We start from the raw sequence: 23,658 nt of genomic DNA, 5'->3' as shown, positions 1-23,658 counted from the left end.
ATCAATTCACTCTCGCCACTTTTTGCTACATATTTTGATGGACTTGTTTAGTATTTTTAGCCATTTATAAAAAGTTCTTCGAAGAAGATTAAAAAAATTTGCATGTAAGGATGGGTGTATATACCTGGCAGACGTGTATAAGGTCGGCGCAATATAGCAAAGATTTATTAAATTAAATAATCTAATGTCAATATTGCTTTGACCTGAGGGTTTTCCGTTTTCTATTTGGACTAAAAGACAAAAAGGGAAGTTATCTCGTTAGGATGCAACAGCCAACAGGCTAATGGAATGTTCTCATACCACCAGAAAGAGAACCTTTCATTGCCACTTGTACATTAATACCCTTGCATGGCTTGTTTAATATCTTAAATGCCCCTTGCCCAATAGTTGTTAAGTCCACTGATCAACGAAACCAACCTCTCAATTGGTTTATATTTGATTGTGTGACATGAGAGAACATCTTTCTGAAATTGTTTGTTTGTTTTTTTATTTTTATTAATCAATTGTGGTCAGTCAAATTTATACTCATGATATACCCGATACAAGGAGACTATAAGTATCATCCACTAACTTAATCATTGGTTTGTGAATTTATTTGCTTAATTCTCTTTATTATGCTAATCTCATTCATTCAATGCCACAAAAGACTTAGCTCTAATTTCAATCTTTTGTCCATCAATAATAGAGAATTTATGGTAATCAAATTAATCATCCACAAAATTAATCAACTTTCATGTTTAATATAGAAAGACAAGTTATAAATTTGATAACTAATATGACATCAATGATATATATATATGTGCATTTTTATGCGCATAATGTTTACATAATTAATGTTCATTTATTAGTCTGAACTCTTCATTTTATATGTAATGACAGTGGTTGGAAAACTTCATGCTAGAAATCAAGACAGCACAAAACAAGAAAACTTAATGTTTTGAGCCTTGATATGAAATCCTCTTTCTATTAGCATTAGGTTTAAGACTTCAAAATCAAATGGACAATAAAGTTGATATTATTATGATTAGAAGCTATTATTACTGTTTGATAAGAATATTAAAGGGACTTCAACCCACAAAAAAGGGCACATTGTTGTCCACTTGCCTCCTTGCTAACTTCATTGATATTTATTATTTCTTTTTAGCCATTTAATATGTAAATTTACAATTATACTCTTCATCCGTCCAAAGGGGAAAAAAGAGAAGAAAAAGAGGCTCCTTCACAAGATTCCCACACAATTACCTCCACTCTCAAAAGAAAAATATAGGGGTTTGGATATATTATTTGGTTGTTTATATAATATTCATTAGGCTTTATTTAGAAATATAATTTTGTGCCCATAAAAAAAAATTTTAATTTTGCTAAACATATTAAAAAAACTGAAAGAGCCAAACACAAATTATAACCAAGTATTTCCCAAATCAAATTAGGAAACCAACAAAAATATATTGCAAATTTAGGAATCACAGGCAGACACACAGCCTCAAGTTACCTCTCCAAGACTTCAACCATTACCATTAGAGAGATTGATTAGACAACATACACACTTGAAGGGAGTGTCAACCTTGAAAATTCAACCAACTCGAAGGGCAAAACTTAACTCCTGTGACAGTCCATAAACTCTCTCTCACACACAGTCTGTCTCTCAACACCCCAAGATTCACTCTCGAGTCTCGGACTCTCTCTCTCCCTTATGACATCCATGAAAGAACCACCTCTCTCTCGTCGCAAAAGGCCCACCAACCAACCCAAGAAGCTCAAGCTGGTCTGCAGCTTCAATGGCGCATTCCAACCCAGACCACCTTCTGGGAAGCTCCGCTACGTTGGCGGCGAAGCCAGAATCGTGTCCGTGGACCGGAGCATCGGGTTCTCGAAGCTCCGATCAAAGATTTCGGATCTTTGCCCCAACATTCTTTCATTCACCCTCAAATACCAGCTTCCCGGATTGGGCTCCAACTCCGGCTCCGACTCCGACTCCGACACCACCCCTCTCGTCCTCATCGCCTCAGACGACGACGTTCGGTTCATGATCGACGAGTACGACAAGCTCGAGCTCTACGGTAAGCCCGCGAGGCTCTGGGTCTTTGTTTGTAGCAATGACAACGGTAATGTTAATGTTTATGTGAATTGCGTGAAAGCAGCCAACTTTAGTAATGGGTTTGAGTGTGAGAGCCAAAATATTGAGACTCACCACCGTTTATGTGGAGCTCAGGTAGATGATAAGGTGGTGGGTAAAAACTTAGGGGCTGTGCGGTATTGTGATGAATCGCTGAGAAAGATGGTGTTGAAACAGCAATTGTTAGCAAAGCAATCGGCTTTAGTTCGAGGTTTTTCCCGTGGTTTGGGTTTTGGTGCTAATGAGGGTGATATGGAAATTGGTTGCTTTGAGAACCAAAAGTGTGAGTCATATGAACGCCCTCTTATAGATTTAGGCCCTGAACAGCAAGTCTTAATGAGCAGAGCTGTCATGAATCGGGGTTTTGAGGACCAGTGTAAAAGAGGGGACTTGTTAGAGAACAGAGTTGGGAATTGTGGTAATCTAGTGAATTTTTCAGCATCTAAGTCCCATCCATTGAATCCCAGAGATGGGAATTTGCGCGTGGAAACTAATAGTTATAAGCAGTGTCTTTCAGGGAGGTCTGGTCAGGTTTTGTGTAATGGGGTTGGGATGTATAGTCAATCAGTGGCAGCAACACAGTGTTCGAAATCACTGAATGCTTCTGGTATGAAACTTATGTGTAATGGTTGTGACGCTAAGCAGGATTTGGGAAACACTGGAATGGCTAGCAATCTGAACAGAGAGAACATTATGCCTTGGGAAGCCAATTTTGGTTCCGTAAAGAATCTTTTAAGTTGTCATTCTTGTGGTGATTCTTTGGTTGGAACTGTGTGTCCTGTGAAATCTTCTTATACTGGTGATAGGGTGTGGGGTGGCTTAAATAGCAGCATTCGTAGCCATAGATTTGGTATGAATGATGCTAGAAATCAGCGGTGTTATCCATACCATGTTCGGAACCATCAGAGCAACATAGCTGAGATGGGGAACCATCGAGCTGTTAGATTGGATGGGAGGCTTCCAATAAGGAAATGGTACCCTGGGCTTAGGCCAAATTTGAACATTGCAAAGCAGGGGCAACCTATGAGAGTATATCATCCGAATTCATGGAGGCATTGTTCTGGTTTTTCTGAGCAGGCAATGGAAGAAAGGGTGAGAATGATGGATTCAGAGCATGCAATGAAAGACATATCCTTGATTGATGTCCATTATGGTTATGAGAAACAAGGTAAACAGAGTGGCCCTGCACCTTCACAGCATAGTAATTTCAATCCTAAGGAATATTGTTTAGGTTCCTATGGTGCATTTACTAGAGTAGGTGATCAATCTATCTTGAATTCTGATGCCACTGGGAGTTCATTGCCACCTGTGAGGACAATGGATGCTCAGGAAGATCTCTTAACTGGTTATGATTTTGGGAAGTGTGAAGGTCCATATCGGTATTCATATGAAAATGTTCATGGAGTGTCCAGAAATTCTGAGCCTATGCATTGTGATCTTGAGAAGGATACGTGCCTGATAGACTCTCGGAAGGTTGCCAACATCTCTGGCTATTCAAGCGGTGTGGGATGTAGCATTGAAATTGGATTGGCATGCGATAATAAGTTGCCTAATGGGGAAACAGTCATCAACTCTTTAAGCAATTATGAGAGTGGCACTAATGAAATACAAGGTTCACATAGTGGAGTAACAGCTTCAGTGAAAATTTCTTTGTGTAACCTTTCACTGTCATCATCCAAAGAAGCATCTCATGCTAGTACTGTTGATTCTCCTGATTCCGAGCTAAAACGTCAATCAAAGCCTATAGATCTCATGGATGAAGGACAATTTATCTCAGGCCCTCAAGTTGATGAATCAAATGTAGCTGCATATACTCCTTATTTCCAGACTTCAGCGAAGGCAGAGAAGGATAGTGCGCATAATGAGGAGGTTCAACAGGACCATCCATCTACTTTAAGCATTGATGAAAAGGTAATTACTTGTAAAACATTTTATCTCATTCTCCCAAGAAATAAGAAATCAGAAGAAGAGAAAAAAAATCTGCTATATTTTTTTAGTGGATTTACTATTTTACTATTGGAAGTAATCTTCCCTCAGCTTTGACTTATGATTCTGTTTTCTTAGGCCAACAATGGAGAAAGTCTTCGAGGCCCTAAAGTAATTGGTGGAACCTCCAGTGACCTGACTGCGTATTATACTCATCTAGCCACTCGAGAGCTGCAGGTAACTTTGGAACATAGACAATTCTGCTTCATAAGCCTGTGGAGACTGAATGGAATATAAGATTGAATGCTTGTTTCTACCTTGTTATGCAGACTATAAAAAATTCTGACCTTGAGTTCATAAAAGAACTTGGTTCGGGCACATATGGAACTGTTTACTATGGGAAATGGAAGGGCTCTGATGTTGCCATAAAAAAGATTAAGCCGAGTTGCTTTACTGAAGGCACACTGGAGGATCGATTGGTAATTATATTATATTTCTGTTTGTTAATCACTTCTTACGAATGAAGTAGTTATCTGATTTTCATGCTTGCTGGAGTAGAAAGAAAGAAAGTGAGGAGAGAAAAAATCTCTAGGTTGTTATCACTATTATATTGGTGAATTATTTACCTGCATGTTATGTGTTAATTCTTTCTTTTTACTTCTCTGCAGCTTGCTGACTTTTGGAAGGAAGCTCACATTCTAGCTCAGCTTCATCATCCAAATATTGTGGCATTCTATGGGGTAGTGACAGATGGACCGGTGACAGATTTGGCAACAGTGACAGAGTACATGGTGAATGGCTCCTTAAAGCAAGTTCTGCGAAGAAAAGATCGGTAAGATAAATACTATCTCGTCTTCATAGCATGATATAAGGTTTTATCCTTCTTTTATTCTGCCAGTAGAGCATAATACAAATTGAGGATTCATTTTTGTTTTACTTTCTTGTACAGTTTATGCCTGGTAGTTGTCTATACATATCAACACAGGGCATGCTTGCTCATTGTTATTTAAACTTAAATTTTATTTTTTACATAGCTTTGCAACATGTACAGTAGTGGTAAAACAATCCAAGGATATGGCAGTTGCAGTAATATGATTGTAAGTGCACCAATCTTTAATATTAGTCTGGAGATAATCCAGAACATTTAAAATGCAAGATGGTAACAAATGATTTGAATTCTTTGTATAGTCATGAAAAAAATGACAAGATACATGTTGTGTCAGTGTGTGTACCAGGGTCTATCATATATTGAAGTACAAATTTCACTTCAGTTGTTTGATGAATGTAGTTTGAAAGTCCTGCATCTTGAATTGGTAAGAGCATGGGCAGTATGCTGTCAATTGAGTGTGGCACTAATTTGTAGTTGCTCTTCTTATACAACTACAATTCTGAAATTGTGGTGCATATTCTGACTCTCTTATCTTTAGTCATCCCCCCCCTCCCTCCCTTTTTATTTTCCCATACATTCTCATAGACCTTGTAATGAATAGGGACTAGTGCAGGAGAATCATTTCCTCATGTTCCATTTCTGATTTACAGAACTATTGATCGTCGGAAGAGGCTTATAATAGCAATGGATGCAGCTTTTGGTATGGAATATCTTCATGAGAAAAGCATTGTCCATTTTGATTTGAAGTCACATAACTTCCTTGTGAATATGAGGGACCCTCAACGGCCAGTTTGCAAGGTATCCACCATGAGAAGAAGTTTTGGTGTTTTTTATTAGAATTTCTTCTACTTTATTTCTCGTCATTTATGGCTGGTGCATGACAATCAACAAGAATACCATTGCCTCCATATACTTCTGTTTTTCCCTCCTTATGAATTTGAAATTTCGCCTCAATGTATTCAGATTGGTGATCTGGGCTTATCAAAAATCAAGCAGAGGACACTCGTTTCTGGTGGAGTACGAGGTACCATACCATGGATGGCTCCAGAGCTTTTGAACAGCAAGAACAATTTGGTGACAGAAAAGGTAAAGGATGGTCACTCTTAAATGATCAAAATTTTTTTTTTTTTTAATATCTTTCGTTAATCACTTTACTGATTTTCAATGACTTCTTTTGTACTTATATGTAGGTTGATGTGTACTCGTTTGGAATTGTGATGTGGGAACTCTTGACTGGGGAGGAACCCTATGCCAACATGCGCTCAGAGGCAATAATAGGTAATGATCAATTTCCTTATCCACTTAATTGAATATCTTTATAAATCCCATTTCAACTCTTAATTGGGAATACTAGGGAGAGTTCATGCAGATCTTAGATACATGTCTTCATGATAACATCCCCTATGATTTGTCATCTTTTGTGATTAATTGTTACTTCTATATATGTATATATTCCTTATAGGTTATCAGATGAAAGTAGTACCACTAACTTGTTTTACTGTTTATGGATGATCAAAATTTCTTGTGATGTTTTCAGCTGGTATAATCAAAGCCAACCTCCGACCTGAAATCCCAAGCTGGTGCGATCCAACATGGAGATCATTGATGGAGAGATGCTGGTCATCTGATCCTCACTCTAGGCCCCCCTTCTCAGAAATTGCAAAGGAACTACGTGCAATGTCAGCTGCCATGAACATCAAGTGACAACAGCGAAGCTGAGCCACATGTTGAACTGCATCTCTCTCCCTCCCCCCTCTCTCTTGTATTAGCAACTATAGGTCTTCTTTGTGTAAATAGTTTGGGAGCACCAGGAAGTGCACATGCTGAGACATGGTTAAATTTTGCCGTCCACTATCATCATGTGCAATCTAAAGAGGATCGATCTTCCCGTAGAGTTAGTCAAGGTAGGTGTTATTTTTGCAATCGCCTGTATGTAATAGGCTATAATAGGGTAGCATATAGACAGAGGCTGAAGTTAGTGAAGGAAAGAGCTTCAATAGTTGGATTGTCCTGAAAACTTGTCAATAAGGTAGGAACAGCCGAACAGGTAAGACTTTGATTGTGGCTTAATTTGTAATATTTTTGTCAAGGCTTCTAATGGTCATGGTCATGCACGTACTGTTGTATAGATCAATAGATACTGTATATTCTTTTCCCTCTTTAACCTCATTTGGCAGCAAACAACATTATGGGCTTGTTCATCAAGCAAAAGATAGGGCTTTTTTCAGTGTTGGAAGAACAAAGCGCTGTGGTTTTATGTATGTTACGTATATTGCTGGGATAGGGAACGAGAGGTCAGAGGTGGGGGGTTCAGTCCAGAATTGATGGCATATATAAGGAGGGGTAGGCTGCATGAGAGTACTCGTATGTGATGCCCGGAAGAGAATACGTATTAATCAGAAGTGGAAGCCAATAGTTTAAACAAATAATAAAATCTAATAACATAATAATAAATATTTGGTTGCAACTATAATCCCAAGAATATAGACAATTTAAATTTTACGTGTCTGTGTTATAGTGATACCCAATTATTTCTCCACCTATCCAATGCCATAAATTTAAAAAGGCTTAGTCCCTAATTTTAGGACCATCCTTTTGTCTCTTGCTAGCATATTGATTATTGGGTCACTCTTTTGTCCCTGGTTTTAGGACCAACCTTCTCAGTTCATTTGTTTAAGGGGTGCCTTGTGTTGCTACCTTAAACATCGTATGTTACATTATAATTTCATGATTATTATTTGGTGAAATTTGAAGAAGCTCAGTTCCTTATTTTGGTGGCTAAGCAGTGTTATTTTGAATTCTAAAATTGAAATAACTCTTTTTGTATACTTAACAAAATTACTCCTTTGTCTGGACTAATAAGACAAAGTAATGGGATTTAAATGATTTATTACTTTTTCAAAGTAAATTTCATTTATTTTTAGTAAGACTTGAAAGCACACATAATAAGATAATCGGGAGAAAGTTCCATTATAATTGGCCAGATAGATCTTGGAGTTGTGATCAACTCAAAACTTTATTTCCTCAAATGTGCATGGAAACCCACTTATGATTTGTCTTATTGTGCATGGGAAGTCCTTAAAAGTTAAAGCTAATTAATGCTAGGGGTGGGCATAATAACCGACGCACCGAAACACCGAACTAAATCAACCGAATAAAAATCGAAAATACACCGAGTTGATCAAAAAAGTCAACATCGTAAACAAAATCGAACCAAACCGTATATGAACGGTTCCGGTTCCGATTTCATGCTCACTTTGCCCGAACCAACCTGAACCGCACCATGTAATTTTTAAAAAATATAATTATATATTTTTATGCACATTTTATACATTTTTGTACACATTGTATACATTTTTATACATTTTTTTTTAGACCCTAAAATATATTTTATATAACCCTATGAGTTTAATATTCTATATATATAATAATGTTTTAGTATATAATTTTAGTTATATCTTATATAATAAAATTAGTATATTCTATTTCTATATACTCTATAGTCTATAGTTTATATAATAATGTTTTATGTATATATAGTTATATATAAACTTAGTATATAACTATATAGTTAGTAACTTAGTATATAGTTGTATACATACTACAGTAGTTATATATAACTATATAAGTAATATATAGTTATAGTAGTATACTAGTATATACTATAGTAGTATATAGTTATATATATGCTATACTCATTACTCTATAGTAGTTATATATAATCTTATATATAGTTATAACTTATAACTTAAGCAGGTTGGATTTATTTTAAAATTTTAAGTACTAAGCAAGTTAAACAAAGTTCAAAGTTGTATTTGTATTTGTTTAATTGGTAGAATGGTAGTTCAAAAACCCAATTGTGTGGCCAAAAAATTAAAAAATCAAATGTGAGTACCAACAAAATAATTGGACTTAGGCCCAAACTTTTGAACCCAAAACCGTGCACGTTGCACCGAACCAAACCGTCCTTGCAATGGTTTGGTTTGGTTTGGTTTTTTCCCACTTTGTCCAGTACACAACACCGAACCACACCGATAGAATACTTCTGGCGCGGTGCATGGTTCTCAGGGTGAATTGAGCTGAACCGCACCGTGCCCACCCCTAATTAATGCAATTGAACTACCGATAATTGAACAAAGAAAAAAAAAAATGTGAAATTGTCTGTGCCCTAGCCAGCCACGTCAGCATTTGCCTTGGGATACTTGTAAAAGGCCTTTCAGACACAGCAACTTAAGCGAAGGAAACCCTAAGATCGAGGCGGCCCTCCCTTTTAGATAAACACTACCAAATAATCTCCGACAATCTCTCGATCTCGGCTCCATCTCTGTCAAAAATGGCAAGCGTGTATTCAATGTCATATTTTGACAGCCATTTTTTTGGTCCAGCGATTGATTTGCGATTGTATTAAGAGCAAACTCATACGCCCTAAGTGCGAATCTGAGACTCTAGTGTTACTGTTGGATGCGCTCACTGAGAACGTTGTGGCGACTGTGTTAGTGGCTTCAGTGGCCAATCTATACGTGAGGAGAGGCTCCGTGGGTTCGTCCTTGATCTCTGGAGCAACCGGACAAGTTTTGGCAACTTTGTAGCTCGGTGTTTGTTTCTGAGGGATGAAGCTGCTGCGCCTGGGAAACGTGGGATTTTTCGGGTGAATCATCTGTTTTTCACTTCATTCCATGGTGGTGGTGAAATGGGAGAGATGTTCTGGGTTCATTCGATAGTTGCCACTTCTGGGGAGCATGCATCATCTACGCTCAAGATCTACTCAAAGCTGTTCCCGTTCTCGAGACCTGCCGCCGCGGCACTCTCAACAGGCATGCTCGATTCATTTGCATGTGCCTTTCCATGCTTTGCTTCAGTATATCTGCAAGGAACGGAACAGCTTTAAGTAGATCTCGAGCGTAGATGATGCATGCTCCCCAGAAAGTGGCAACTATGGAATGAACCCAGAACATCTCTCTCATTTCACCACCACCATGGAATGAAGTGAAAAACAGATGATTCACCCGAAAAATCTCACGTTTCCCAGGCGCAGCGGCTTCATCCCTCAGAAACAAACACCGAGCTACAAAGTTGCCGAAACTTGCCCGGTCGCTCCAGAGATAGAGGACGAACCCACGGAGCCAACAGACTATAGGAATGGTTATCTTAGTCTTGGACCCTTTCGGCTCTTTTGGGGTTTTGGTCACAGAGAAATGGGTTCCAACAGTTCAAAGCTCCAGATATTGCAGTTTTGCTCTAGGGGTCATCCGAGAGCATATTGCTCCAGTTCAAAGCAGTACCCCCGGTAATGTTGATTTTGCACTTGGATCTACTTTTATTGATGTTTTTACAAGTATCAGATGGTCTTGTCTATTTTGGTATCTACGGAGGGCTGTGTGCTGAAATGCTTGCAGCACTTTTGGTGCCCAAGACCCTTCTAGCAAAATATAAGGGTGCCGTCTTTTTGATGCTTGCAACACTACCAAGCCTTGTACTAGTCGAACTCACTGGTAAAGCAACGCCGAATCCTCATATGCTTATGTTTGTGCTTCTTGTTGTTGGTTCTACTGCGCGCGGGGCTATATCCCTGCTAAGAGAAGCATGGTCATTTGATTTGACCACAGCCCAGACGATGGGAATGTCTATTTTAGCTTTCGACTTTGCCGGCGCGTTGGGAATAACTATCAGTGAAGGTCTAACACAGCTATGGGATCAAATAGTTATGAAGCACCACCATGTTGTTGCTCTTGGCTTCATTCTCGCGATATGCACTTCCCTGCCAGATCCAGACCAAGGATCGGAGCAGGAGGAGACTCGCAGAGAAGGAGACTCCCAGGATCCTCTTAGGCGTCCTCTTCTTCCGATTCGTACCTCAAATCTTATCGCCACTTCAGTCGGTCTGTCTGGTTTGATGTTTTTCGCACTCTAGCCTCTTCTTGTTGTTTGATGTAATTTCTGCACTTTAATGTCTGTTTTGTGTAACTTTTGCACTTTAATTAGTCTGTTTTCTGTAATTTCTGCACCTTAGTCTCTTTTGCATAAAATTATGACACAATTTACAATATTAATTAGTTGTTTTTCTCTACTCCTCTGTATATGAGCCTAAAGCACTTTAGAGAAAGAGAGAGAGAATATTGGTTTTGGATTTAATGCATGTGAGAGGATAGACCTTTCATAAATACATGGCCTTCTTTGACTGCATTAGGCTTCAAGCATGGCAGATCATATCAGTTCATTAATTCGAAATTTCACATCTATTTGATGTAATTTTCTAAGTTGACCACAAAAATTTGACGAGTTGATACAAATAAAATCAAATTCTATATTAAGTTATCCATTTGAGTTTTCAAATTTTTTGTTAAATAACTTACATTTTTCTTACCTAAAATAAAATACAACTACATACAGAGAAAATCTCAACCTTGTGATTGATATACCAATCTGCCAGCTGTGTAATTGCAACTTTGAATTCAATAAAGGAAGCGACATTTTTGTAACTCTAGTGGTAGTAAATATGTACCCCATAGTTCGAACTTCTTGATCTCTCATTTTGACCTCAAGTATACCAAAAATTTAAGATTTGAGTACACTAGCCAGTGATTTGATTCGTTAAACAACAACAATATTCCTTTTTTTTTTTCTTTTTTTGTACAATGGGGGCCGAAGCCCAAAGAAAAAGGAACAACAATATTCCTTTAAATTCAAATAATGACAACTGAAAAGTTATGCTTATATCGATAACTTAAAAAAAAAAAAAAAAAAACTTATATTCAATAACTTTGCTATTAGAATGGTAAGTAATGATTTTATTTTCTAATATGCTTTGTTGCTAAATTGTGTTCATAATCGTATATTTTATTTCTGCATTTCCGATTAGTGTCTGTTTTGTTCTATATATATGTAATGTCTACGCTCAGTTGCTCGGTTTTAGCAATTTAAATATGTTGTTCCGCAATATTGAGTTTTTATTTCTGAAATAAGCAATTGAACACCTGATCGGATGTTGAGATCCCATAAAATTGATACGCCATGGACAGCACTCAGTACCGTGCGCAGAAGGCCATATAGCAAACGGTGCATGTTAGCATAGCCTTAACCAACAAAAGCGCCACCACCACTATTCATTCATTTGCAAACGACAAATGACTACCAAAAGCAGTTTTTTGCGCAACCTTATTTCAGAAAGGAAGAGAACGACTTGTGAATAAAACTTGCCTGCACCCCCTGTTTCACCATCTGGCATCCCTCTCTCTCTATCTCTCTCCTCTCTTTCTCTCTCTGTTTTTTTTCTCTTTTGTGACACCACCTGTCCCCCTAACACGGGGGAAGGCAAGTTCTTCTCACGACTTGTTGGTGGGACCCAACGTCCGTACAAAAGCAAACAGCACAAACCGCGCTGCTAACTGCATAGCAGTTGATATTGGAAATGATCCAATGCACAAGAGTCAAGACAAACAGCCTAATGTAGGAGAAGAACTTGCCTGCCCCGTGTTAGGGGGACATGTGGTGTCATAAGAGAGAAAAAAAAGAGAGAGAGAGAAAGAGAGAGATGAGAGAGATAGAGAGAGAGGAATGCCAGCTGGTGAAACAGGGAGTGCAGGCAAGTTTTATTCCTAATGTAATAGCAGAGAGGAGAAAGCATTGAATGCAAAGATATGATATCTTTAGTTTCAATTTTCATCGTTACAGGGATTTTATATCCCAAAATGTGAAAGAAACCGCATCTTTCTTTTCCTAACCTAGCCGTGTAGCCCCCTCAACTCAATCCCAACCGTTCAATTCACTGGAGATGAACACAAATCCTTTCTTCTTTCCCTCCATTTTGAGAGGACATTGGTGAGAGAGACTCTTTTTTTTTTTTTGCCAAACGCGCAACCTTATTTCAGAGAGGAAGAGAACGACTTGTTGGTGGGACCCAACGTCCGTACAAGAGCAAACAGCATTAACTGCGCTGCTGACTGCATAGCAGTTGGTATTGGAAATGATCCAATGCACAAGAGTCAAGACAAACAGCCTAATGTAATAGATGACTTCTTATTTTAAATTTGACGTTCACTTAATCAACAGAGCAGCAACCATTAGAAAAGACTGAAAAGTAGATGTCATGTTTGGCTCCAGCTCAAATTAATTTCTTGTACACATTTGATCAAATTTTTTGTAGATAACAATTTGCTTTAGGCCGTAGCGTATATGTTCACAAAATTCTAATTCGGCCCCTTTCTTTGAAGAAATTGAAATTTCATTTGTAACACTCACACCTTTATGTTATTATGTTCTTTTTTTTTTTTTTACAATTTCTATGCTTAATTTAATTTAACATTTTAAAAAATAGGATCCTTTTCAGGATTTTTTTCTCCAATGTCACCAACTAAGATTGCCTCCACCCTGTTTTGTCATCAAAAAATGGGTCCCAATCATGCCATGTCATCACTTTAGAATTAATCTAACAGTCAACTTAATAAATGGTGCACATTACAACAATATAATATTAAAAAAATTAAAACTTTAGAAATCCACATTGTGAATAGAGGTAAACTCTACACCCTAACGTTATTGCCACATGTTACCCTAAATATTGAAACCACATTGATGGAACTATGAAAGTTAGAAATTGTAGTAGATAAAGGTACATAGGGCAACAATTTTTTTTGGGTACAACTTAGCTTTTCTTTTTCATTTTTCTTCAATATTTGTAAGCAAAGAGTAAAATTTCGGTTTCGAGTAAATTTTCGATAGAAATTTCGACAAAAATTTTTGCGGAAATTTCGATTAAAATTTCGGTTTCGATAAAATTAGACAAAATACGGAAATTTTGAATGAAACTTGACCATATATTTATTTAACATATTATCTATTACATTTATAAAAAATATTGAATAAACCAAATTATATAGTAAGTTTCATATGATATAAGGTAAATATAATGCGCGCTGGACAAATATTGTTAAATAAAATTAGTATAATGAATAAATGAAATTAGTATATTCTTTATACTCTATAATCAGACTAAATCCTAATACTAAACCCTATATACTCTATATACCTTAATACTCTTTATACTCTATAATTTATAGACTAAACCCTATATACTCTATAATCTATTCTCTATATTGTTTAAGATATGGTATAGCCGTATAGGATATTATTGTTTAGGCCCTTTAGGATATTTTTAATTATTTTATATATATAAATATATAAGGGTTAAAAACAATTAAATGAAACACAAAAATGGCCAAATGAAATCTGAAATTTTTTTTTTTCTTTCCAATTGCCCAAAGTCCCCAAATCTCAATCAACCCTAAACCTTTTTTTTTTTTTTTCCTTTTCATTGTTTTCCAAATTATTTGTTTTTATTTTATACTTAAAATTAAAGAAGGGCAATATCTTTTACAAAAAAAAAAAAGAAGGACAATATCACTCACATTGCTATATTAATAGTGAGGAGCCTATAGGCAAGCTCTCTAATATTAGATATTATATATTGCCTTATTGGATGTTGGAATATTATTATATATCATTCAGCCCAAATATATATATATAAATTTATAATATCCAATTAGTGAAGTAAATAAACACTTGGTTGATATTGTTTGATACCCCACACTCACACAATTGCGTCCAACTGCCAAATTGCTGTAATAGCTAGATATTTTGGTTCTATATAATGTAGGGGTGGGTCGGAATACCGCTATAACCGAACCGCACCCGAAAATCGACGCGATCGATCCGCCAACAAACCGCTCCGACGAGAGCCGACGCATTGGTTGCGGTTTTCTAACCGATCCGACAGGGGGCGGAGGCGGAGGCGGCTTCTAAACCCCCACATCGTCGGTAAACCGCACCGACCGACCCTTCTTCATCTTCTTCTTCTCTCTTGGTTTCTGGCAGCAAGCAGCTTCTTCTTCTTCTCCTCTCCTGGTTTCTCTTTTTTTTCCTCTCCTAGTTTCTGGCGCGCAGCAACTTCTTCTTCTTCTTCAACCTGCAACCTCGCCGCCGAGATGGACGACCTTTCTTCTTCGACTGCTGCAACCTCGCCGCTGCGATGGACGACCTCAGATGCCGTCGCCGCGATGGACAACCTCAGATGCCGCTGCAGCTTCTTCTTCTTCTTCAACCTGCAAGTCCTGCAACCATCGCACAGCCACACCAAGCACAGCTACACCCAAACAGAAAGCTGGTCAGTTTGGATCCATTTCGAACCGATACGACCGTCACTTGCGGTTTCACCGACAGTCGGTTCACCGACAGAGTCGGTGGCGGCAGCGGTTGGCGTTTTGCCCATTTCGACCCTTGTCGGTCGGTTGACGGTATGTGGCTGGCGGTTCGGTTACCGACACCGACCCACCCCTAATATAATGACTATTCATAATTCATACTCAATTTGGCTAGATATTTGTTTGGAGGAGTCAGCCACACTTGTACTGTATCAAGAAGAAGTTTATTGGAAGTTTGGAATCATTATAGAAAAAAAAAAAAAACAATAAATATAAACCATTATTGGCGACAAGGCTTTACGAAAGATGTTGGTGATCGATCACCATTGCTTGGGCTTGACATGCGGCAGCCTTGGGATTTTAGCCTCTTGCTCTTTATTTTGATAGCAATCAAAAAACTCACAGTCTCACAGTAAAACTGCTCCAGCCTCCAGCTCCTCCATTCCCCATTTCCCCTTTATTTCCTTTTTTTTTTTCTTCTTTCCCTTTCTCTCCACAGACTCCACCCCGTGCTTCTCTCTTTCTTTCACTCTCTCACTCTCTCACTCTCTCTCTCTTGGCATCCCCATCACCAGCCCACCATCACCCTCATCTCGCCTCTGCCACCGCCCCCCGCCGTTGAAACCCATCGAAAACCCAGCCCCTCTTCTATTCCTCCCTTCTTTTCTTCCTCCCTCCACGGCCTCAACTCCCAAGTGAGAAAGAAATCTGAGTTTGGGGAAGATTTGGGGCTGATCTGAGTTTGGGGGAAAGATCTCAGTTTGTGGCTCGGCCAAAATTTCATCCAAATTTCGGCGAAATTTCGACAAAATTTGGCGAAATTTTACAAAAATAAACATATTCTGAGTTCGAAATTTCGAGCGAAATTTAAGCGAAATTTTGCCGAAATAATGCCGAAAAATAATGTATCCGTAATAAAATTTCGAGACCTCAAAAAAACGAAAATTTCGGCTAAATTTTCAAAATTTCATTATTCCTTGTTTGTAAGTACTTGTTGGTCTTTTTTTTTTTGGCCAAGGAGTACTTGTTGGTCTTTTAAAGGTCATGAATTCACTTTTTACCTTAAAAAATTATTTTCTACTATTTTAATTAATAACATGACAGTTGATGTATTAATTATCTCAAATCACATTAATAAATGTAACAACGCCTTGTAAAAGCAATCTACATTTTCCAACTAAGTTAGAATAAATTTGACAATATGATAGTTAATGTGTTAATTGACTATTTTTCTCAAGATTGAGATTCTCTGCTTGTCTCTTTATTGTCTAATCACACTAATAGATGTAATAATGCTTAGTTAGTTTAAATAATAGACCTAATAAATACACATAAACTTTTCTTAAAAAAAAAAACTTATCATATCCTTCAATTAAATTTTTTCTTTTGTTTTTGTTTTTGTTTTTAACCTTCAATTAAATCAAAACATGTTTGAATTTAATCGGTTCACATGAATTTCAAAGTTTCAATGAAAAAATTGATAATGTTGAACTGATAAAAAAATAGATATGTCCGTATATGAGATTTAGCTAATCCGACCGGGATCGTGACTGGAAGTTTGATAAACCGGTGGTCATTTTTACCAAAAATGTCGATCTGCTCGGTTCGAAATGAGCCTTGACCGACCATATGTTGGGCCACATTTTGGGTCATTTTTGGGCCTTGACTCCATTCAGTCAACCAAAATTTACTTCCAAATGGGCCACTCTTACACTGGTCGTGCTACTTGACTGAGATCGAGAATCCCGGATCTATGTGGTTTAGCTAGCGAGCGGTGGTGGCGTGTCGTCTGGTTGTGGTGGAGAGCGGTAGTCGTGATGAGAAGAGAGAGACGCATTGGTGGTTTTGCCTGCAGGATATGGAGTTTGTCTGTTTGTGATATGAGTTTTTGGAGCATAGCCTGTTTGTGTCATTGTGTGTGTGCTAACAAATGGAAAAACTGATAGGCAAGTCCTTGTCGCATTCACTTGGGAATCTGATAGTGCCAAACCTAAAGGGGTCAAACACCAGAAAAGAACTTACATATCCCCTCATATGATACCACATGACATGCCTCTCTCTCTTATTGGCTTTCTCCCTTCTCTTACTCTCTTTCTCTCATCTCTTGTCTCTATTTCGCTTCAAAAAATGCAACATCACTAAAATATATGGAGATATTCAAGTTTTTTCCCAAACACCATGCATTTATGAAAGGTTAGGCACGTATATGGAGGAGTAGAGGACTAGAGGAAACATAACTAATTAAATATTGGTGGTCGATGAAAATATAGTATTTGACAAAACAACAAGATGAAATGTAATTACTGGAATCATATTATTTAACGAAACAACTCAAACATTCTTTAGGAACTTATCTTTTTGAATCCATGAGTTGAACGATTATATAATTTTTTAAGTTAACCCAAAAAAAAAAGTTGGAAGAGTTGATACAAATATAATCATCCATTTAAGTTTTAAAAATTTTAATTAAACAACTTGCATTTTTCATACATAAACTAAAATACAACCATAGAAAAATGTGTTTCGTTTGACTTATTTCTTGCAGATGCCAAGTCCCAAACTACCCAAAATTGCTCCTAATTGTGTATAATTGTCTCCACTACAATAGTACAATGGTTTTACACATAACACTGATTAAAAAAAACAAAAAAGCACAACACACACTACAGTAAAGTGTACATTTACACTTGTTGTTACTCCCACTCAATCAGTCACATCTTAGTCAGGTTGCTCCTTCACCTATCTTGCATGCTACACTTGTTAGTTGTTACCACCTTCTCTCACAAGTTTGGCTAAGCCTACAATTTTATAAGAGGAGGAGTGGAGGACAATACTTAGGTCACTCTGGGGCCTAATTTAAATAAATAATAATAAATATTTAGTTGCACTATAATCCCAAGAAGATAAACAAAGATTCAAAAACAAAATATGATGTGCCCTACCCTTCCACAACTGCACAGATGATAACACAAATCCAAATGTACGTGAGGTTGTAAACATATCAAACTCGACTTTGATAACTAAATAAATAAAGAGACTCCTCATCAAATTCTAGGTAAGTATTCTTTTTGGTGTTCTCATGATGTAAATTGGGAAACTGATACTGCCAAGCTTGAAACCTAAGGCAGTCAAACGCCATGTATTTATTAAAGGTTTTTGATGAGTTGATAAAAATAAAATAAAATTCTATATTAAGTTATCCATTTGAGTTTTAAAATTTTTTGTTAAATAACTTGCATTTTTCTTACATAAAAAAAAATACAACTATATAATTATATAGAGAAAATCTATTTGTTCTCAATTACCTTGTGATTGATATATAAACCCTAGATAAGTATTATTTTTTCCTAATATTTATCGGACATGAAATTCATTTGGTCGAAAAATACTTGATTAAAAATTTAAAAGCCAAATCAGAGGGCAAGAAAAAAAAAAAAAAAAATCAGGCCCAGGCCCAGGCCCAAATATCTACATGATATAATTCCTACTCTAATTTCATATAGTTTAATAAACAATTTTAATGAAAATTTAATTTATCCTCAATCCAATTTCTTATCAATTCAATTACTCTTAATCAAATTAAGAATTAGTAAACACGCCAGAAATCTATATAAAGTTAAAGAAAATAAAGCTGAGAGTCGCCGAGTATTGACAAAGTCGACCTGAGTCTCCATCTTTTCCTAATATTTATCGGACATGAAGGGTTTTATGCATCGGAATCAAAGAATGATACAGGAGAGGGTTACACTGTTTGTTGTGATGCCTATTTTGTGCGTAGGAGTGGCTTGGTTTTTTTTCTGAATCTTCGGGGCCAACACGAGTGGTTCCGGCCTCAAAACACCCAGAATGTGACGGAGCATGGCCATTGGACCCATGGCGTGGTACGAGTGATGTGAATATTCTGTTACCTAGATGTCTGAGGAGCGTTTTAGTCGCACATTACACCAACAATTTCAAGCGTGTTGGGCTCAATGATTGCTGCGCTGCAATTCAATTTAAAGACGACTGTGCTGGCACCAGGCGTTACAATAAAGACGATTTCATTATACAACATTGCCTTCGCGTCTACTGCCACTGCCACCGCCTCCAAGCGGTGGCAGCCCCCCCCAAAAAGCCCGTTATACTCAGATGTGTCATTCATGCCGCAACAGATATTAGTCGTGTTGGTCGAGATTGTTGCATTGCACTCAACAACAAATGTCACGGCACCAAATTCCTCTTCCGTCATTACTACACTCCTCCCCTCAAACTACGTTGTGCTCGCCTCCTTCAAAAGCTTGATTAAGTTAATCTATCATTTTATCTTTTAGGGTTTTTCAATTAGATGTATCTTTGTCTTTCTTTTACTTTTATAAATACATGACTATTTTTAATTATTGATATTCTCCTTTGTCTTTTGATGAAATACTAGTATTAATTACCTTACACAGTGTTCTAAACCACTCATGGTTCTGGGTTTGACCTCAAGTGTACCAAAAATTTAAGATTTGAGTACATTTATATAGCCAGTGATTTGATTCGTTAAACAACAATATTCCTTTAAATTTAAATAATGCCAATTAGAAAGTTATACTTATATCGTAACTTTGAAAAAAAAAAAAAAAATTGGGAAACCCAGCTCTATAACCCATTGAACCACTCGGCCCGGTTGCAAAAAACTGGTACCAAGGCAGTCCTCTGCCCAAATCTCGATGGCTTTGGGGGTTGGGTTTCGGGGGGAGGGCGGCAGTTGGGGCGGGGGGAGATGTGGGGTTTCGGCTAGTTAGGAGCTGGGTAGGGGCGAGGAGAGATAGATAGAGATGAGAGAGAAAGTGAGGAGAGGCAGAGGGAGCTGGGTTGTGAAGGGGAAGGAGAAGGAGGGGAAATTTATAATATATGTGACTACTCAGAGCCAAAGCCACCTCCCAGCGGCACCCGCCACCCCCAAAAAGCAAGCACTTATCATGCTTAGATAGTCAGATGTGTGATTGATGCAGCATCTTTGGCAAAAGATTTTAGTCGAGTTGGCCGAGATTGTTGCTTTGCATTCAAGAACAAATGTTACGGGCACCAAATTGCTTAACCCGTCATTATCACACTCCTCCCCTCAAACAACATTTAATTGGTTTTCAGTTGGATGGTTTTCTTTTTCTACACTTTTATGTTTGCAATAATAATTAAATGACTATTTTTAATTATTGGGTTTTAGCTTTTCTCCCGTTTGACACCTCTACGGTTTGATTATAGCCAGATGGGCTTAAAGTTGAACATGAATTAGACTAGTGGAACAAATGGGATATGCATATATGGGCTGCTTGGGAACTTGAGTTAAGCCTTGTTGACAAAAAAAAAAAAACTTGAGTTAAGCCTAAAAACACCAGCACCATAAGGACTTATTCATAGATAATGCTTGGAAACAATATAATTATAGGACTTGACTTATGAGAAACAATTGGGGGCAGCGTTAGGTAGGAAGACCCACAGCCACACTGCCACAGTGTGGCAGCCGCCAGCTATGTTTGTGTTTGTGTAATAACATCTCTTTTGAGGAGCGGAATGGAATCCTGTGATAATTCAATGTCCTCCATTTTATCCTTTTTCAAATGCCTCCTCAGACTTGGCAGCGGGAAGCTCCGGAGAGTAGGTGCGATGGTGATGAGTCGCGCATGGTGGCGAGTCCGAGTGGTCAGACTTGCAGAGTTGAAGTTACAGTAGGCCGATGACTGTGACTGGAGTTACTAGAGTTGGAGTTACAGCAGGCCGATAACCACCGCATCCGACCGCATCGAATTGATACCGACCTTGTCAGTGGCAAAGCTGGCCATACCGCCGGTGATCGGTTGAGCCATTTCAATTCGGTAGCCCGGTTCAGCTATTTAAGTTGAATCTATCGTACTTTCATGCCGTATTTGGACCGGCTTATATAGTTAAGACCTAGATTTGGCATGGTCCGCGGGCCAACTCATGCTGTGCTTTAAACAGGCTTGCCCACACCATATTTTAAATGGGCCGGCCCATGGGCCTTTTTTTTTTTTTTTTTTCTTAGGGTGAGAAAATTAATCTTATGATATTTTTTTTCTTTATAATTAAATATTAACTTTTTTTTTTTGGCATGAAAATTGTGGTTGAAAAGTTTTCTAAAAATAGAAAAAACAATGTTAAATGAGTCATGCCTAATTCGGGTTCATTTCCTGCTCACACTCGTGCCGTGCCTGATGGGCTAAAATCTTTGATTTGGCCTGGTCCATTTACTCGTGTCGTGCTGTGCTTGGGCTACCCAGCCCGTTTGACCCCTCTAAATCAAAGTATAAAGATTTCTTTTTGGGGATTCATTTACTAATGAGATTATTTTTGCTTACATGTATCAAATCCTAAAATATCTATTTTGACTAATTTCAAGGGCATATTGATTGTATTCTTGGGTAGGAGGTGGTAAACTGGTAATTTAATTCCTTATTTTTGAGGAATTCAGTTCCTTATTGTTTTCCCATTATACCCTCACATTATTAACTAGCATATAAAATAATTTATTTAAAACAAGGGCATTTTAGTAATTGATTTTAGAGACTTTAGTAAACAGCTTCAATGAGAATTAATTTCCTTCTTAATTCAATTCTTCATCAATTTAATTTTGGGTTTTTTTTTTTAAAGTCCATTTTTTAAAATTTACTATTCATCCGGCCCACACGCTACAGTAAAATACTGTAGCGGCCCACTTTTAAAAAACCAGTGCTACAGTAACAGCGCTACAGTGACGCCGTTACTGTAGCGCGCTACAGTATTTTTTAAAAAATGTCATTTTTTCCCTTCATTTTTTATTTTCTCATTTCAGTACCAATTGGTACATAAACTACCAAAAAAAAAAATTCATAATTTAGGTATTTTTCATTTCATAAACATATTAAATAATAACCAGTATAAAATACAAAAAATCAAGATAAGGCATCCATAATCTTTTACGTTTTAATAGTAAATATAATTGTTACTATCAAATAGTAACAATCACCTATTGCTACTGCCGGACAGTGGCAATCAAGTATTATCATTGTTTGATAGTAACAATCACTTATTACTACTGTCTGGCAGTGACAATAAGATATTGTTATTGTTTGATAGTAACAATCACCTATTGCTACTGTCTAACAGTAACAATCACATGTTGAAGATAACTAATATATCTTGTTACTGTCATACAATAACAATCACTAAAATTCATAGAAAATTACAAAATTCAGATATTAACAATCACTTGATTGTTACTGTCACACAATAACAATCACCTGATTGCTACTGTCACACAGTAACAAATCAGGTGATTGTTAATTTGCTACTATCACACAGTAACAATCACCTAATTGCTACTGTCACAGTGACAATTATTATAATAATTACCACTATCGAACAATGACTATTCTTACTGTGCCAAAAAAAAAACCCAGAAACAACATACATATACAAATCTTATGTATTTTTCTAACATAAACCCATAAAAAACAAAAATACTTAAACAAAAATCTTTGTCTTCTTCTTTTTTTCTTTTTGCTGAAGCAGCCATATACCTCCTTTTTTTTTTTTTTTTATGAAGCTGTCATGTGTCTTCTTCTTTTTTTCTTTTTTGTTGAAGCTGCCGTGTGTCTTTTTTTTTTTTTTTTAACAATAGCCACTGCCAAAAAAATAGCCACTGTCAAAAAAATGCTATTTAACAATTGTCACTATCAAAAACAGATAATACAAGTAACATGTTCTATATGCTTGTCAAAAACAGTCATAGCCCCACTTACATATTGCTACTGCTTGTTAGTAACAATCATAACCTCACTTACATATTGTTACCGACAAACAGTAACAATTATAAGATGAATTAGAACATATGGATATAGAACAGTTTATCAGATGAATTAGAACGCTGCATACATTCAAGTATTAATAGAACAACCTCAGGTGTCTAAGGAGTTAAACAAGACAGTGACTTGAGGTTGTCAATGATAAGCTACTGCTTGACAATTTTAACATCTTTTGATAGAAATGATATAAACCAATCAACATCAAAGATCTCTGAAAAGTTACTGCACAAGAAAAGCAATAGATTTGTCATATAAACTTTTAACAAGTAAAGGCATTTATATGTTCACACTTATAACATCTGAACAGGTTAATGTAATTCGAAAATCCATAGTGCAAATAAGAGGGTAGCATACATATATCAGTAATGACTAACCTCACATCCTTCCAGAAAGACTTCTGGTCCAACTTGGGAACAAGAAGACTAGCATTTAGTATACGAGCAACAACAATGGAATCTGTAATCTGCGAAAGGTATAGGTGCAGTAAGCTCCACACCAGAAGTAAAAAATTTATACCAAAACTCTGTAACCAAGGAGCACAAATGTGACGAGATAAAAGTATGATCATTGTAGGGCACAAGATAATTACCGAAAATATATTCACTGGATCCCTAATATAAGAGGCAGCTAATCTAATTCCAGTGAAAAATCAACTGAATCAAAGCCAACCGACCTGCCACTAATTATAATATCAGATATAGAAAACCA

The 23,658-nt window shown here is 37.1% G+C and overlaps 1 protein-coding gene across 1 annotated transcript; it reads left to right on the top strand.

Moving 5' to 3' along the window:
* Positions 1-1,693: 1,693 nt before the first annotated feature.
* On the top strand, positions 1,694-7,043 carry LOC147285565 (uncharacterized). Its single transcript, XM_086245058.1, has 8 exons — positions 1,694-4,027; positions 4,181-4,279; positions 4,372-4,521; positions 4,711-4,874; positions 5,582-5,729; positions 5,895-6,017; positions 6,122-6,209; positions 6,469-7,043. Exons 1-8 carry the CDS (start codon positions 1,694-1,696, stop codon positions 6,633-6,635), a joined length of 3,273 nt encoding a protein of 1,090 aa, XP_086101184.1. The 3' UTR covers positions 6,636-7,043.
* Positions 7,044-23,658: the final 16,615 nt, after the last annotated feature.

This window comes from Dryas octopetala, chromosome 5, assembly GCF_963921425.1.
Source record: "Dryas octopetala chromosome 5, drDryOcto1.1, whole genome shotgun sequence".
Classification (NCBI taxonomy): domain Eukaryota; kingdom Viridiplantae; phylum Streptophyta; class Magnoliopsida; order Rosales; family Rosaceae; genus Dryas; species Dryas octopetala.
Note: the sequence above shows the minus strand (reverse complement) of the source record. Positions and strands in the feature narration are given on the sequence as shown.